Raw genomic sequence first — 17,978 nt, 5'->3', positions numbered from 1 at the left:
ACCCAGAGGTGAACTGTACCCCGCGCCGCCTCCCCTTCCCCCTTCTCCCTTCTCACTCAGGATCTGTCCACGGCACCTTCTTAGCGAGCAGAGGCGCCTGCAGCTGCAGGGGGCGCCAATTTGCCAATTCCACACACAGTGATATGATAGTAGATAATAGAAAACCGCTTCGTGGCCCAGATGATTTTTTTTTTTAAAGTGCTCTTGCCGCCCCCCACGTCTTATGAAAAAGTGCCGCCCCGGGCGGCTGCCCGCGTCGCCCGTGCCTAAAACCGCCCCTGATTAAACGGCAGGTGTGTCATCGGCCCAGGCACCAACACCTGTGGCTCACAGCAGCCATACGTAAACAAATAATGTCCCACACAGCTGGGAGAAACACTACACCATGGTAGCAACTTGGCTCGGTGACGGCATAGCCGACACATAATAAGGCAGCACAAAATACATTCTTAACACTAACTCGAGTTACCCGGAAAGTATTACGTTTTAAAACTCGCGCTTGGTTGCGCCATTTTCACGCACCTAAACAAACAGACGCAGGACGAGACACTAACAACAGTAAGACGTACAATGCAAAGTGATATTTCGATATGTTTTGGTAACTTCAATAAACGGAACATTTATGACAAGACATTGAATGTGTGCTGATTTTAACTGAACTAAGACCCGAACATCAAACATGCAACACACACACAAAAACACCAGCACCCAGTCCAGTAAAGGCAGCAGCCTACAGGCTGCAGTGGCGGGTCACGCAGGTGCCCCGTCACACATCTACATACTTGACCCTTATGGTGTACAGGACAGGAGGCAATGTGTGGTTGCTGCCAAGAGGTTACGGGTAAAACATTTCAACAAACTGCCAATAGTGAAATGAGTGAAAGTTGCCTCCCAGAAGACCTTGACCTTTATGTTGTAAAATGCCTATCGTGAGAAATGTAAAAATAATGCGGCAGGGCCAGAGTCGAGATTCAAACCCGGCCCGCTGGATTACTAGTTCAGTGAGGATCTTGAAGGATGTGCGCAAAAAATGTTGTCTTTATTTCTCAACAAAAATGAAAATGATGGGAGAAAAGAGAAAGGAAGTAAACAAAGAATCACATGCACAAACAAACAAGTCTTTTTGGCGGCCTCTAGAGGCCAGAATGTACCATCAGCGGTTATTCCCACACCAATCAGAAGGACAGCGCATGTTATTCCCCACACCATCCAGAAGGACAGTGCATGTTATTCCCCTCACCAATCAGAAGGACAGCGCATGTTGTGGAATTTATGACATGGAGGTCAGAATAGGGACATGGACTGAAATAATTCTCTTTAATAGTTGATAGTTTAAAATGTGTCACTGATGTTGATAGCCCATAGATGTGTTTGTTTGTTTTGTTGCAGTCCTATGCAAAGAAGACAAAGGGTAAGTGACTTGTTACACCTAGTGGATGGTATTTTTTACTGCACCAGTTGCTTGGAATGTACTCACATGCACTGAATACAAAGAGCACATTACATGTTGATGGGGCAAAGAGCAAACTCAAGGAAACATTTCTCATGTGGTAAATACAGATGATGAGCAGGTGCCTTTCACAGATACAGTGTGACAGCTGTGAAGCTGGTTTTCATCTGAAATGGATGGAATTACTCTAAAGGAAATGGCATCTAGAAATGAGGGGCATCTATGTTACTTCTATAACTTCTTTCCTACTTTTGTTTATTGATTTTCTGTGTGCTCTGTATGTTCATGTACGTTCAGTTTTTTAAATGTGGATTTTACATTCTATTAATCAATGAATAGATTGTAAAATCAATTAATTCTTGACAGTCATCAAACTTAATTGATACAGATTGCAGTGCCATTTCAAATAAACATATCATATTTTGTATTTTACAACTGTATTTAAGTGTTTATTTCATTACAACTAGGGTGTTACTGACATATTAACTGAAAGGACATATCGAAGTCTATTGGTTTGTTACAACGACGCAGCCTTAGCTTCAAAGTTGACCTTAATGAGCGCTTTCACATGTTTTCTGATTTCACAATTTTTTCACTGTATTTTAATGTTTATTTTATTAATACTATTAAGGGTATATAAGCTTTGGTTGGTTACACGGACTAGGCCTGACATTTGGCATTGAAACGGTATTATAATGTTTTCTTATCAACACTAGGGTATTATTGATATTAAAGATAAAATGTCTACCTCCTTTAGTTAGTCACTGACCAGGCCTGACCCTTGAAGTTTAGATATATATCCTGTTTTCAAAATTTTGGGAGATATTTCACAATCATACATTCATGGTCATTTCACAGATACTAGTAAGTTATTGCACTCTACGTTTAAATAATATGTCTCGATGCCTTGTTCGTTACTAGAACTAAGTACAACCTTTGAACTGAAAGTTCTCAAAATGTGTCCTCATAAGTTATTATTCAGAAGAGGAATCATTAGTAGTCCTTTACTTTGGTAATTCTTCACTGATATTTGAATGGTAGCACACAAATTACCCTTTTATTTTGAAACGCCATCTCCGTGCAAGACGAACGGTGGAATAAACCATAGGGTGCAACAACGTGCCTTAAATTGTAAGTACAAGGCAGGACAACATAGTGTGCAAGCAGTTTATTTAACTTTTAATGGCTATGTGAGTAACGTCAGGTGAATGTCTGATTTCATGCCAACTTCACCAAGGTCTTATTCACACCGTTGGCATAATACATAGGCTACACACCCTTTCACTTTTATAATACACTACCACAACTGAAAGATGTATAGGCTACACAAAGAATTAACTAAATCTATGGACACTTTATTTGGATTTGGATCATTTTATGTAGGCCAACTCTCATTTGGTTTTGTGTGGCCAGCATTTCAGCAGGGAATCCATAGTGTTGCATATAAGCTTCTGAACATTATAGACAGATAGATAGATAGATAGAAAGATAGTTAGATAGATAGATTGATAGATAGATAGATAGATAGATAGATAGATAGATAGATAGATAGAGATAGATATTCTTAGTATGGATAGTTGTTCAACTTCTTACACTGCTTAACAATGACATGTTAAAACAGATACAGACAAGAAAACATCACTAAATCAGCCCTCATTAAAACAATGGCTCAGCAGAAAGGCATAATTCGAAGTCTTTATTTCCACTTCTATACATTACAAAAATGAAAGAAGAGGAACAAGAATGGAGAGGCCGGTCGTCAGGTGGAGACAGTCTTGATGTCTTACTTATCCCATGACCTGAGGAACAGAGAGGGAGCAGAACTCTGATGAAGTCAAAAGATCAGTTATCAAAACACATACTCAACATAGTTAGCATATTTTCCTCTATGAGTATAATAACCAGTCTAGTGGACAGGCAGGAAGAGTAATAATCCATAACTGATAGTTTTTAAACAATAAAGAGAGAGAAAGAGAGAGTTTATATGTGTGTCTGGAAGGGCTGGTGTGTATCTCTGCTTGCATGTTGTAGAGGTGTACAGAGATGTCATTATCTGTATCTGTATCTGTTCTACCAACAAAATGAACTGTGTCTGTGTCTAAATTCCGATAGGAAATGACTTCCGACTGGAAATGGACATAGTTTATACCAGAAGTCATATTAAATCGGGCTATTTTTGCACCTAATATTAATTGGCAATGCAATTGTTGGGCCTCCAAAGTATCCCATTTATTTAATATTGGCAGACAATGAATTATGAAATATATTTCCACATCCTCATAATGTACTTTTCATCTCTCTCTATTAAACTAAGCTTTATGACCCGTCAGAACCCCATCATCACCAGCCCTTTAACTCGGGGACATGGCACAATCTGATACAGATTTTTAAAAATGCGTAATATATGTATATACAGTGTATATATAATTATTTCAAAAGATTCTGTTTTTGCATTGGAAATAGAAACTATTTACAATAAAGATATGTAGGAAAACATCTTTCAGTTGAATGGGAATAATCTTAAATTCCAGTGCTGTCTGTTTAAATAACAATGAAATATTGGATAGAGATGGCAAACTTGACTCTTGAGGTTATGGAGTCACTCACTAGTCTAGAATTTATTTAAATGTGATTTTGGTGTTTGAAATTAAAGATTTGAAGTTTGAAATTTGAAATTTAAATTATTAACATTATTTATAGTAACATTATTTCAAAATATTTATACTCAGCATTATATTCAGCTCGCTACAAAAAAAAAAAGAGCTACATCTACAACGTGTGTAAGCCTACTAACTTTGCAGTATTTGTCAGGATGGAATCTGTAGCCAGGTGATGAGAGATGTGTTGAGTTAGGATGTGCTCAGGATAATAGGTAAGGCCCCTTTAAGAGAAGTGCGCACAGTATGACTTCATTGTGAGTTTAAGCTTGTACAATACGACAATGTTGTCAGTGCCGTATTTTTCTCACCAGACTGTATAAGATATCTGTACTGTAACTTAGTCATCCTAGCTAAATAGCCAGATTTAGAGATATCCACACTGAGTTTTTGTATCTACACTGATTTTTTATTTAAGTAGATAGCTTCTGAGGTCCGTGGGATAGCCAGCCAGAGGCCACTGGGCTGCGCTGAGACAACTAGAGATATCCTTGAGACAACTAGAGATATCCTTGAGACAACTAGAGGTATCCTTGAGAAAACTAGAGATATCCTTGAGACAACTAGAGATATCCTTGAGACAACTAGAGATATCCTGGCTTTTGATGTAAATCTGTGCACTGTGCGCATCTATTTTGAACATCAGAGCCCGACACTGATCCACACTCGAGTACAACTATTATATACTCACAACTCATACAAAGGATCAGAGTGAATCAGGACTCGTCCATCGCCATTGGTCGACGTCAACATTTCTGCTAAATAATCAACTAAAAACTACAAGTTATAAGCTATATTTTGATGCATAGGTTACAGGGGTTTGAAAGAAATCCAGCTGCCACAGGCTTTTGTCTAACTAGCTCTCATGCTCTTTGATGCGAGTTTCTCGGAGTGATAGCAAGAACGGTCAGCTCTCAGCTTGCTGCCTGCTGTTAACTGACTCGGTAGGGGGGACTACAGAATATAGCGATCACTTTTCAGTAATGTGTAGTAAATTAAACGACTAGTGAGTGACATCCTGTGTTGCAAACAGAATGGCCATTTTTATCTTATGTCCATCCACAATGACATGAATTGATTTCAAGAAACGCACTTATATGTCGGTCATGGACCTGACTTTTTTTTCTGAATACTAATGTTGGGTGGAAGAAATATCTGTTTCCATGCATTTGTGCTTTCCCAAATAATATATATGGATTTGGGTACATCCCTAGCATGTTGTATGCCAGCTCTTACTCTCTTCATCCAGCACAGGAATGCAGACACACGGGTGAAGACAGTTGGCCTCTGTCGGATGTTACAGCCATGACGAGAGCCAAAGCTGGTTATTCCGTGGACCACATATTTCCCATTCACCCAGCAGTTAAGGGGACCACCAGAGTCTCCCTAAAATGACAGACCATGATTTAGGTAATACCATCATAAATGTTTTTTTTTCTTCTGAATACATTATTGTATTAAAGCAAAGGCAGCCCTTACGTTGCATCCAGAGTTGCTGCCACCTCCAGCGCACAGCATAGTGTTCTTGACAGTCCGTCCCCACCAGCTTGGGCAAGAGCATGTGCTATGGCCCACAATGGGCAGATAGGCCTGCTTCAGCAGAGTAGAGAGCCTGCCCTTAGCTGTCCAAATTAAGCGAGAGAGAGAGAAAGTGAGGCAGAGAGAGAGAACGTGAGGGAGAGAGAGAGAGAAAGGTAAATGTAAAAAGCTAGAATATCTAAAGTAGCACAAGATGTCACTGAACAGCAAGTGTGCTTCTCTACTTTTTTACACACTGATTGTTAAAAATCTGTTCAGGTTTTAAAAATGTACACCATGGTCACTCTGAGATAACTTAGAAGTTACATAGCACTGTATCAGAAAATCCTCTTGCCTATACCCTGCCAGCATCATTGCTTTTTTCTGGTTCATTGTCAGGTTAACTGGCAGTAAAAAATCTTACTTGATGTGCGTCCCCAGCCAGTGATGTAGCAGACGTGCTTGTGGCCCAGCACTTGTCCTGGTGGAGGCAGCGTGGCCAGCCTCACATCGGAGTTCAGTTGGGCCTTTGAAGAGAGGCGCAGCAGGGCGATGTCATATCTGGGGGGAAGGGAGGGTTGCAGAGCACAAAGACACACTCACTTTCACATGCATACACACGTGTGTACTCACACACAAACACAAAAGTGCAGGCACACAGGTTGCTCTCTGGGCTCTGGGTATCAGGGGATAAATGATAGAAGTAAAGATAAATGTTTCGCAATAGAACACGGTAAAAAGTTAAGGTGCAGAAAATGTTAAATACGTGGAAGCCAAAATGTAAGACCAGCACCACTGACCCGTTAGCCAATTTTTTGGAGTTCCATTTTGGGTGTATGTAGACACGGGTAACACCCAGGATCTGCTCCTTTCTGCTGTTACAGTTGAGATCATACTCTCCAAGGACAACACGCCAGGTCCTGCATCTGCTGAACCACACAATCAACGGGCCTTAACACCATACTTAACACCATGGACATATTCTAGAGGTTTTTTTTGTGGTATATTTGATGTACTTATGTGCAAGTGTTTCTGTCCAGAGAACTTTGGCCAATGGACGCTAACCACATTAAATTCATTTTTGGAGCCACTTATGATGTCCTTGTTGTGTTGTGTTTGGGTGTTGGCTCATTAAAACATATTTTCTCTGGATGCAAAATTAGCCTAACCCCATAACAGTGGCGGCTCCTGAAACAATTCTCAGGGGGGGGGGGCAATTTTTCTGATAATGATTAAGGCGACCCATTCAGTAGGTACATTAAGCAAGACAATTGTATCAATTTGTTGTTAGCTGATTAACTCATACGATAATACCTTTTTGTCCACTAGATGGCAGCATACAACAGAAAGATTTCCCCTCTAGCTACATAAATTACAGGTGAATGGCTGTAGAAGAAAGTTGCATACAGTTGCCTTCATAAGCAAAAATGATGTGTCAAAACCAACCATATTATTATTAAGTTATTATTGACTGATCTTGAAAGTATTGGCTTACAAAAGCAAAATAAGCTTTCACATAGAAAATAACTTAGTGTTAGTGCAAGTAGCATGCATGGAGTTAACATTCACACTGAAAAGTGACAGTGGCATATAGTAAATACACACCGCGTTAGCCGCTTCACAGCTTGCTAGCCACGATTTTCTTTCGTACCTATGCTTTGAAAATCCTGGGGTGTCGAAATCTGTTGAATGGATACATTTGGTCTAGGAGGTCCTAATTGTTTTGTTGCCAATTTATCTTGATTAGTACGTCGACTAAAAGGAGTTTCGTTCAAAGAGAGAATCGAGTTGTTGCACTGAACGCTAGCCATCTTGACAGAATGTGACTTGATCGAAGCCACCGCCTGCACTTTTCACAGTTACTTTTTAGGCTAGGCAAAGTAACCCTTTTTGGAGGCAAAAATAGAATGAATTGTAAAATATTTTTTTTCAGCATAGATCATTTATATGAGGTGTCCAGAACAACATACTAAAAGTCCTAAGAAATCCTACTTGAGGAAATATGTTTAATTCTTATCAATCTGAGATGTGTGCTAATAATGCATGGCAAAAATACACCTCAAAAATGTAATTTTTTCCTTTACTCCTATCAAAATAAAACTTTACACAATGAAAGTACCCATAACATTTTTTGTATTACAGGTTTCTTTGAAAATTTATTTTAATATGCAAATGAGATACACTAATCGAATTTTGAGGAATCTTTGAGGTTCTTCCCTCCGGCAGGAGGATGCGGTCCATCTGGACCAAAACCTCACGCCACAAAACCAGCTTCTTCCCGACTGCAGTTGGCCTTATTAACAAGGCCCGGGACCCCCACCTGACCTGGACTCTTATCCCACCCCCACACCCCAAGTCTGTGTTACATTAACACACATTACATTGCACATTGCACATTGCTCATTCATATTGCACTCCTGTTTTGTATTTTGCATTCTACTTTCCACTTTACTTTTTTATATTCATTGTTTATATATTTGTAATGTATACATTGTGTTTTTTGGTTCTTATGTGTAGAACTTTTCTTATGTGTAGTACTTATTTGTGTTTTTATGTTTTATGTTATGTATAGTACTTATTGTGTTTGTATGATTTTATGTTTACTGTATGCACCTTTACACCAGAAAAAATTCCAAGTAGGTGTAAACCTACTTGGCAATAAATCCAATTCTGATTCTGATTCTGAATATGCCCACAATACATCCAAATAGGCTTAATTGTTTTCTTTACTCCTACCACAATAAAACTTTACATAGTAAAAGTATACATGAAAAGTAACTTTTTTTGTATTACAAGTTTCTCTTGAAATGAATTACATTTGCAGTGTTCGTGTAGTGCTTTTATTTATTTTAGGACACTCGTAGAATCATGACTATAAATGTGAAATGTAATTTTTAATGATACCAATATTCTCATATTTTTATTACTATACTTATTTAAATCCGAGGATGTCTGTAGAACACAATTACCAACGATTTCTCACAAATGTTTTACCACTGCTATTTAGCATTCTTAAATTCTGGTCCAAGTTAAGAACAAATCCCAGATGTAATGAGAAAACTTTCATGAATGCCAGAATTGTCCCGGAAACCCACTGTTTATAAAGCACTCATATAACTTTTTTATATTCATTGTTTATATATTTGTAACTGTGCCGTCTTCGGTAAGCTCTACGCTGACAGCCAGCTAAACTCTTCCTACAAATCACGACTCTGAAGATGTACGTAGTCCACAGGTTTAATGATAATAGATAGGAAGTGTAAAACTGAAATTTACAAAAGACATAGACAAATCAATTCTAGCATAAACATATAGTCATTGCATACAGTTACGATATGTTAAATAAACATATATTGTATCTCACAAAATTCACAACAAAGGATAAAACATACCAACGATGCCTTGTTAAGGTCCAGATGTATGCAGGTTAGCTGTAGATAACACGAACATTAAATAATACGCTTGAATTGGCTGAACTGATTAGTTCGTTTGTCTTATTTATAGTTATATAAGGGTCACGCGAATTGACAGTTAAGGCTTAGTTCGTACAATGACAACTTGAAATGAAAACACTTATTGAAGCGCACGAACCACAACGGAAACACAATAGAATGTTAAACATTGTGACAAAACATCTTTTCTTTGCACCTCCCAACCAGACACACCGTAACAAAACACTCCCCGCCTGACGTGGATACACGTCACCCCAAAATCCATGCACAGTCCGTTTACCCTGCCTCTGGAGGCAGAGGGAGCACTACTTCAGTGCCCGGCCCAACAAAGAGGCTAGTCCCATCTGGTTTAACGATCTTCACCTCTACCTGGCACACTTTACTGTCCTTGCCAGGGATGGCCTGTGTTATCAGTCCAAGAGGCCATACATTCCTGCGTGCTTGGCTGATCTTAAGGAGAACAACACTTCCTGGCTGAATGTTTGGCTGGCTGGACTGCCACTTGTTGCGCGCCTGTAGTGTTGGGAGGAACCGCTTCCTCCAGCGGTCCCAAAAGGTGTTTGACAGGTGCTGAACCCGTTGCCACTGGGACCTGCAGAGGCTGGCAACTCCGAACCCACCGCCAGGAGCTGGAAGAATGCCCGACCCCTGCGTGAGAAGAGCTGCTGGGGTGCGCACGAGCGGGTCATCAGGGTCCGTTGTCACTGGAACAAGTGGCCTGGCATTGATGATCACCGCTGCCTCTGCCATGAAAGTCACCAGCACCTTAATGGAGGGAGCCACCTGGTCGTCATCCTTGATCTGCCTGAACACCGTGCATCCAAGGTGGTCGGCTTCACAGGTGGGCTGGTCCGCAGGACACGCTGGGGGCTCACCAGTGGCTTGGACGCTGTTAAAGTTCTCGTTCTCATGGAACCCGTCGGGGCGTGGCGTAAAGAAGGTAGAGCGTTTCAGCTCTGTGGTGTTCGTGTGAAACGTGCTGATTGTCAGTGGTTTGTGGTCATTGCCTAGGCACACATTTCCAACAATGACCCACCCCAAGTCCAACTTCTGTGCAAAGGGCAGGTTGTGAGAGCCATTCACCTGTTTGCGGACTTTATGCACTCTGATAATGTCCCGTCCTAAGAGAAGCATGATTGGGGCTTGGGGGTCGATGTCTGGGATGCGGTGTGCCAATGACCTTAGATGAGCATGATGGAGAGCCACTTTGGGGGTTGGAATTTCCTCTCTGTTGTTCGGGATGTCATTACATTCTATGAGACTTGGTAATGGTATGCGAACAGTTCCATCAAAGGATTCTACTTCATAAGCATTGGCTCTTCTGCCTGCTGATTGCTTCACTCCAGCACATGTTCTCAGTGTGTATGGAGCGCTTGGACTTTGGTCGTTGAACACGTCGAAGAACTGTGAACGAGCCAGTGACCTGTTGCTCTGTTCGTCCAGGATCACATACAATTTCACTGCTTTTTCTCTATGGCCAGTCGGATACACTTTGACGAGGCATATCTTCGAGCACGAGCGGTCTGTGAGCTCGCCACCGCAGACTTTAGTGCATTTGTTGTTGACATGAGACTGTGGTGAAGCTCCCTCCTGCTCCCCGCCGTGCTCAGAAGCATGGCCGACCTCTTGTTTCCAGGGTGCAGGTCCAGGGTGAAGTGCTGTGTTGTGTCTGTCGCTCTTACATTCAGAACACTGTACGTTGATCTTGCAGTACTTTGCTATGTGGGACGATGAAGAGCAGCATTTAAAGCACACATTGTTATCTTTGAGCAGTGTTTTGCGCTCTTCAATGGGCTTCTCTCTAAATGCCCGACACTTACGCAGAGGGTGTGGCAGGTTGTGCAGTAGACACAGTTTATCACCGTTGTTTGTAGGTGGCTCACCCATGTCAGATGTGGCTCTGGGGGATACCTCTGTCTTGTGAACGGAGACCTCTCGCTGTCTGTTTGGCTTCCATGCTGTTTTCTCTGTCCAGGGAGCCGTGTCTGTGCTGGCGATGAAGTTGAAGCTGGGATCGTTCATAATGCATGCCTGCTGGCAGACAAAATCCACAAAGAAGGCAAAGGGAGGATAATTCACCTGTTGCTGACGCTTGTAGGCTGCGCCTGCTGTCGCCCACCTCTCCTGAAGGCGAGATGGGAGTTTCTGTACGATTGGGTTGACGCCCCTCGCCGTGTCAAGGAAAGCGAGGCCGGGCAGGTCTCCTTCACCCTTAGCTGCCTGCAGTTCCATTAATAGATCGCCCAGCTTCGTCAGCATAGATCCATCTCGGCTTGTTACTTTTGGGAAGCTGTCAATGCGTTTGAACAGAGCATTTTCTATTACCTCTGCTGAGCCGTACGTTTGCTCGAGCCTGTTCCATGTCATGGCCAGTCCTGCTTCTGGGTGGTGTATGTGGATTGCTCTTATCTGTTCAATGTGTTCTGCTGACTCCTTGCCCAGCCACTTAAACAGAAGATCCATCTCCTCACTCGGTGTCAGATTAAGGCCACTGATGGCATTCAGAAAGGAGCGTTTCCATGCTCTGTAGTTTTGTGGCTTGTCGTTAAAATGAAGTAGGCCTGTAGCCACAAGTTCACGGCGGGCTAAATATCTTACAAAGTCATTTACATGTGAATAGCCATTATCAGAGCTCGGTGGTATGGCATAACATGCATGAGAAGGACTGTTGCAACTATGTGGCCTGGAATGGCGTGCAGGATCAACATGCTCACCGCTGAACCCGACGCGAGGCGGATCAGCATCTTCACACATCCTGGCTAGTGGCCCATGGATATACTCTTCTGTGTGGATGAGAGGCTGCTGTGAGGGGAGAGGATGTGGAGTAGTGTTGTTCTGATGCAGATACGACTCAGCTTTGATGTGTTCAGCCACATATCGCTTTGTGCGTTCTGAAGCCACCAATGGGACAGAGTCCATGTTTAGCCCACACCTGTCTCCCTCACTATTCTCATCAGTAGCAGCCTCAAGTGCATCCGCTTCAGCAATGGCTGCAGCTGCCTCTCTTTTATGCCTAAGCAATTCCAACTTCAATTTCAATTTAGCCTCTTCTTCAAAGTAGAGCAGACGTGCCTTTGCTGCTTCGGCTCTTGCTCTAGCTTGGACTGCCGCAGACCTTATGGATGATGTGCTGGATCTCACTGAGCACTGAGCTTCTGAGATGTGCGTCCACTGGTTGCCCTTGGCGACGACATGGCGGTTAGCTGTTAGCTTGCGTTATCTTGCCTGTTGAAAGCTCGTTGTTTACTGTGCCGTCTTCGGTAAGCTCTACGCTGACAGCCAGCTAAACTCTTCCTACAAATCACGACTCTGAAGATGTACGTAGTCCACAGGTTTAATGATAATAGATAGGAAGTGTAAAACTGAAATTTACAAAAGACATAGACAAATCAATTCTAGCATAAACATATAGTCATTGCATACAGTTACGATAGGTTAAATAAACATATATTGTATCTCACAAAATTCACAACAAAGGATAAAACATACCAACGATGCCTTGTTAAGGTCCAGATGTATGCAGGTTAGCTGTAGATAACACGAACATTAAATAATACGCAGGGGCGGTTTTAGGCACGGGCGACGCGGGCAGCCGCCCGGGGCGGCACTTTTTCATAAGACGTGGGGGGCGGCAAGAGCACTTTAAAAAAAAAAATCATCTGGGCCACGAAGCGGTTTTCTATTATCTATCATATCACTGTGTGTGGAATTGGCAAATTGGCGCCCCCTGCAGCTGCAGGCGCCTCTGCTCGCTAAGAAGGTGCCGTGGACAGATCCTGAGTGAGAAGGGAGAAGGGGGAAGGGGAGGGGGCGCAGGGTACAGTTCACCTCTGGGTCTCTTTCTTCCAAATAACGCACATTCATAACATTATAATTACAGGCCTATAATTCCTGCACGTTTTCGTTTTTCTGAATTGTGTGAAATGGCTAATACAAATAGGTAATACAGAACGATTATGTGGTCACCAAGGGCAAGGTGAATTGGTGGAAGGACATCACTGACTGCTTCAACTTATCTCAAGATAACTATTGAAGGATGCTCAAGTGGACAAGGTAAAAATGTGTTTTCAGTCAAGTGTAACTTAACCTAAATTCCTATTAAGGCAACCAGTTAATGTTGAGCACCAACAAAATTGTTTGCTAGCTAGCGTTAGCTAGCTGATTTGATCATATTAGGGTATGAACATGTTCATTCATCTTGACACTAGGCTAAAGTGTTAGCGAAGTCCCGCTAGCCACAACTAACAGAATATAACAGCATACAGAGTACTAGTATAATCTTAATAATGAACAGGTCGCTCAGAGGGAGTTTCGCCCGGGGCGTAATTCCATGTAGAACCGCCACTGATAATACGCTTGAATTGGCTGAACTGATTAGTTCGTTTGTCTTATTTATAGTTATATAAGGGTCACGCGAATTGACAGTTAAGGCTTAGTTCGTACAATGACAACTTGAAATGAAAACACTTATTGAAGCGCACGAACCACAACGGAAACACAATAGAATGTTAAACATTGTGACAAAACATCTTTTCTTTGCACCTCCCAACCAGACACCGTAACAAAACAGTAGTACTTATTGTGTTTGTATGATTTTATGTTTACTGTATGCACCTTTACACCAGAAAAAAATCCAAGTAGGTGTAAACCTACTTGGCAATAAATCCAATTCTGATTCTGATTCTGAATATGCCCACAATACATCCAAATAGGCTTAATTTTTTTCTTTACTCCTACCACAATAAAACTTTACATAGTAAAAGTATACATGAAAAGTAACTTTTTTTGTATTACAAGTTTCTCTTGAAATGAATTACATTTGCAGTGTTCGTGTAGTGCTTTTATTTATTTTAGGACACTCGTAGAATCATGACTATAAATGTGAAATGTAATTTTTAATGATACCAATATTCTCATATTTTTATTACTACACTTATTTAAATCCGAGGATGTCTGTAGAATTGATGTGAACACAATTACCAACGATTTCTCACAAATGTTTTACCACTGCTATTTAGCATTCTTAAATTCTGGTCCAAGTTAAGAACAAATCCCAGATGTAATGAGAGAACTTTCATGAATGCCAGAATTGTCCCGGAAACCCACTGTTTATAAAGCACTCATATAACTTTTTTATATTCATTGTTTATATATTTGTAACGTATATATTGTGTTTTTTGGTTCTTATGTGTAGTACTTTTCTTATGTGTAGTACTTATTTGTGTTTTTATGTTTTATGTTATGTGTAGTACTTATTGTGTTTGTATGATTTTATGTTTACTGTATGCACCTTTACACCAGAAAAAATTCCAAGTAGGTGTAAACCTACTTGGCAATAAATCCAATTCTGATTCTGATTCTGAATATGCCCACAATACATCCAAATAGGCTTAATTTTTTTCTTTACTCCTACCACAATAAAACTTTACATGGTAAAAGTATACATGAAAAGTAACTTTTTTTGTATTACAAGTTTCTCTTGAAATGAATTACATTTGCAGTGTTCGTGTAGTGCTTTTATTTATTTTAGGACACGCGTAGAATCATGACTATAAATGTGAAATGTAATTTTTAATGATACCAATATTCTCATATTTTTATTACTATACTTATTTAAATCCGAGGATGTCTGTAGAATTGATGTGAACACAATTACCAACGATTTCTCACAAATGTTTTACCACTGCTATTTAGCATTCTTAAATTCTGGTCCAAGTTAAGAACAAATCCCAGATGTAATGAGAGAACTTTCATGAATGCCAGAATTGTCCCGGAAACCCACTGTTTATAAAGCACTGAATATATGAATGCTCGAAGAAGCATGTCCCCCCCTACCATAAAGTTGTCCCCCCCAACAATAATTGGAAACAAAAAAAAATGATTTGGAAAAAATAGCGGTGCTAATTATAAACATAAAACAATGTGTTCTTTAAGTCCCCCTATTCCTCAAAGTGGTTTGGTTCACATGCTGTTTCCAACGGGAGGGGCTAGCGGCAGCTCCGTGTTTCAGTCAATCAGACAGTACACAGTCAGATTGTGAGGAAACCAACCACACCAGTAAAAACTCTACACGTAAAAGCCACTAAGTAATTTATCACACCACAAGCTTGTAACATGAAAAGTTACATTTCTCCTGCTTTGTCCAAAAGCTCAAACTTGACAGACATTGGTCCAGATTGTCGAACGCAGTTACTCCACTTACGAAGTTCCCGGGACAATTCTGGCATTCATGAAAGTTTTCTCATCTGGGATTCGTTCTTAACTTTGAACAGAATTTAAGACCGCTAAATAGCAGTCGTAAATCGGCCAGATTGGAGTGCGCCCATGTTCTTAAGGGCTGAATTTGTGAGAAATCGTTGGTGATTGCATTCACATCAATTCTACAGACATCCTCGGATTTAAATAATTATAATAATAACAATGATAAATACGAGAATATTTGTATCATAAACAATTATGTTTCACATTTAAAGTCATGATTCTACGAGGCATTGTGATGTCCTAACAAAAATAAAAGCACTACACGGACACTGCAAATGGCATTGAATAAATAAATAAGCACTAAACTCAATCGCATGGATATAGCCATGGTGGAATAGAATGGACACACCTACATTCTGCAACAGTACCTCCACCTCTGCACCGGTGAAGTTAGGTTACATGTTGAAAGTCGCCTCAGTAAAGTTAGAGCAAAACCCACGCTGACTGTGTGAGAGTAGTATTTTTAAATGCACTACATGGCATAACAGACCGGTGTTCGCTTTCCACTTTAACATGATGTGAGGCAAGTTGCAAAGGAGTGTAAGGGAGAGAGAGAGAGGGAGATAGGGCCAGACAGCAATTTTTTCATATGCCCTCCCAGGAATTACTCTCTGAAATTTTACTGTTTATTGTCCCCCCCAACAATAAAATGGGATCTCCGCCCCTGAGAATCGCGACAACGAGACTTCTTGCATTACAATATAGTGTCAGTGTCTTAATGACAGATTTCATTCAATATTCACAAATTGAATTCAATATATTTAGACTTTCATTCAATATTTTAAACTTTCACTCAATATATTCAGTTTCATTATGTATATGTATAAATAGAAGTAAATGGAGTGCATTGTATTTTTTCATTTCTGAACATTCTAGAACAGGATGACCAGTGTAGTTCACAGCCAAAGCTCAACTGACCATACACAAGAGGACTTGGCCTTGAAGGGAAAACCACTAATCTTACTTAACCCATTGGACCCCAGGACCATGAAGAACTCAGAAATCGTTTGCCTCGTCTGAAAATCTTAAACTTTGCTGTACCTGTTGACACAGTGAGCTGCAGTCATCACCCAGTCCCTGCTGACTAGAGTGCCTCCACAGGTGTGGTGGTAGCTACTGCCTCTGGACCTGTACTGGAGAGAGACCTGGGAACGAGAGATGGTGGACTGTTATTACATCTACCTATCCAACGGGGAGGCTGAAGAGAGGGAACACTGCAAATCCATGGTGAATGTGTGTCATTTACCTGCCAAGGCCAGTAGTGGGGTCGGGCCACGCTACCACCCACAACCCGCTTCTTAACCACGACCCGCAGGGGTATGGGCTCAGAATCAGGCTCAGCCAGCGCTATACACAACAATGCAAAACGGTGCCTGTTCAACTTTTGCTTTGTTATTGCAGCAGAGAGCGGTACAGTTTTAGGTCAACAAGCCTCAATGCACATGACATGGAAAAATAGTTGGGCTCCAGTCACCTCTCAAAAACGGGAATGAGCAATTGTAAGCATAACATTTTCTATACCTTCACCGCATTCACCACTAGACTCAATGTAGTTTTGCTAGTGCTTTAATTATTCCAATTTAATGGACCTCATAAAGGTCAAGGTAACTTACCCAGGGCGAGAGGAGGGGGGAGTGATTCAACCGCTCCATCAGGAGGGGTGTGGGTCACGGCATCTAGGAGAATGGGATTACACACAGACAAGTGAGTAAAACTGGTCAGTCTCTGTCTGGCTGATTCTGTAACACTAACAGGTTTGTTCAACAACAATCTTGTACGGTTCCCAAGGGTAGTAGTAGCCATAGTTAGTAGGAAGAGGGATGAAGAGTTACTATAAATGTGTTTGTTTCTGCATGTCGTTATTTATGGAGAGTAAAATATATGAGTGAATGTAGTCTGAATTGAGTTGATTACAATACACCGTAGATAAGTTGTTGACACTCACCCCAAAACTTTCCTCCAAATTCCGTTGTATGCAAATAAAATGACAATAAAGGCTTTCAATTTTCTCACTGACCTGTTGCCATGCTCAGCACAAACAGGGAGTAGACAAACGATAGGACAAGCAGAATTGCCATAGCTAGTTATAATTCATCTGAAACACATCCAGACACACATCATGAGATGAGAGAGAGACGAGAGGTGCAAGGTGAGGGAAAAGGCAGAGGTTGTAGGATGCCACTCACCCACTGATGAGATGATCCTTGAGCCTCAGGAAGCTTTGGTGATGCAGCAGAAAAGTAAAGCACTTTATACGTGCTTTTGGCTGGACTGATGAACTGAACAAACATGTTTATGAAAATGAACAGGTAGATGCATGATCAAATGACAAGTACAAATATAGACATCCGTGTATCCATATCCAGTTCCTCAAGGTATATCATCTTTACTGCATGAAATTCAGATTCCACCCATCTCTCTCTCTCTCTCTCTCTCTCTCTCTCTCTCTCTCTCTCGCTCTCTCACTCTCTCTCTCTGGATGGGTTTTGTTCATTAAAGTCAATTAAACCATTTGAGGTTTTAGCCCAGATCATTTGACCCTTATGTATGTCATAAATCCACCTTTTTAGTGAGAACATAAAACAACTTAAAAAAGAATCATCAAAAAGCGACTCTAACACCAATGCATCAATTAATAGC

At 41.0% G+C, this 17,978-nt stretch overlaps 1 protein-coding gene across 1 annotated transcript; it reads right to left on the bottom strand.

Moving 5' to 3' along the window:
- Window positions 1-486: 486 nt before the first annotated feature.
- Window positions 487-17,365, bottom strand: LOC105910737 (elastase-1-like). Its single transcript, XM_031574852.1, has 9 exons — window positions 17,356-17,365; window positions 16,952-17,014; window positions 16,585-16,685; window positions 16,380-16,483; window positions 6,426-6,551; window positions 6,050-6,186; window positions 5,587-5,729; window positions 5,314-5,493; window positions 487-522 (listed from the first exon to the last, which is right to left on the bottom strand). Exons 1-9 carry the CDS (start codon window positions 17,363-17,365, stop codon window positions 487-489), a joined length of 900 nt encoding a protein of 299 aa, XP_031430712.1.
- Between the last annotated feature and the right edge of the window lie 613 nt (window positions 17,366-17,978).

This window comes from Clupea harengus, chromosome 10, assembly GCF_900700415.2.
Source record: "Clupea harengus chromosome 10, Ch_v2.0.2, whole genome shotgun sequence".
Classification (NCBI taxonomy): domain Eukaryota; kingdom Metazoa; phylum Chordata; class Actinopteri; order Clupeiformes; family Clupeidae; genus Clupea; species Clupea harengus.
The sequence above is the reverse complement of the archived record's forward strand: the minus strand, read 5'-3'. Positions and strand labels throughout refer to the sequence as shown.

Coding starts and splice junctions, on each gene's coding strand:
- LOC105910737 (XM_031574852.1), bottom strand. Junction 6,552..16,379: donor GCAGCTCACTGTGTCAACAG/GTACAGCAAAGT, acceptor GTGGTTCAGCAG/ATGCAGGACCTGGCGTGTTG. Junction 5,730..6,049: donor TGGCTGGGGACGCACATCAA/GTAAGATTTTTT, acceptor TAATTTGGACAG/CTAAGGGCAGGCTCTCTACT.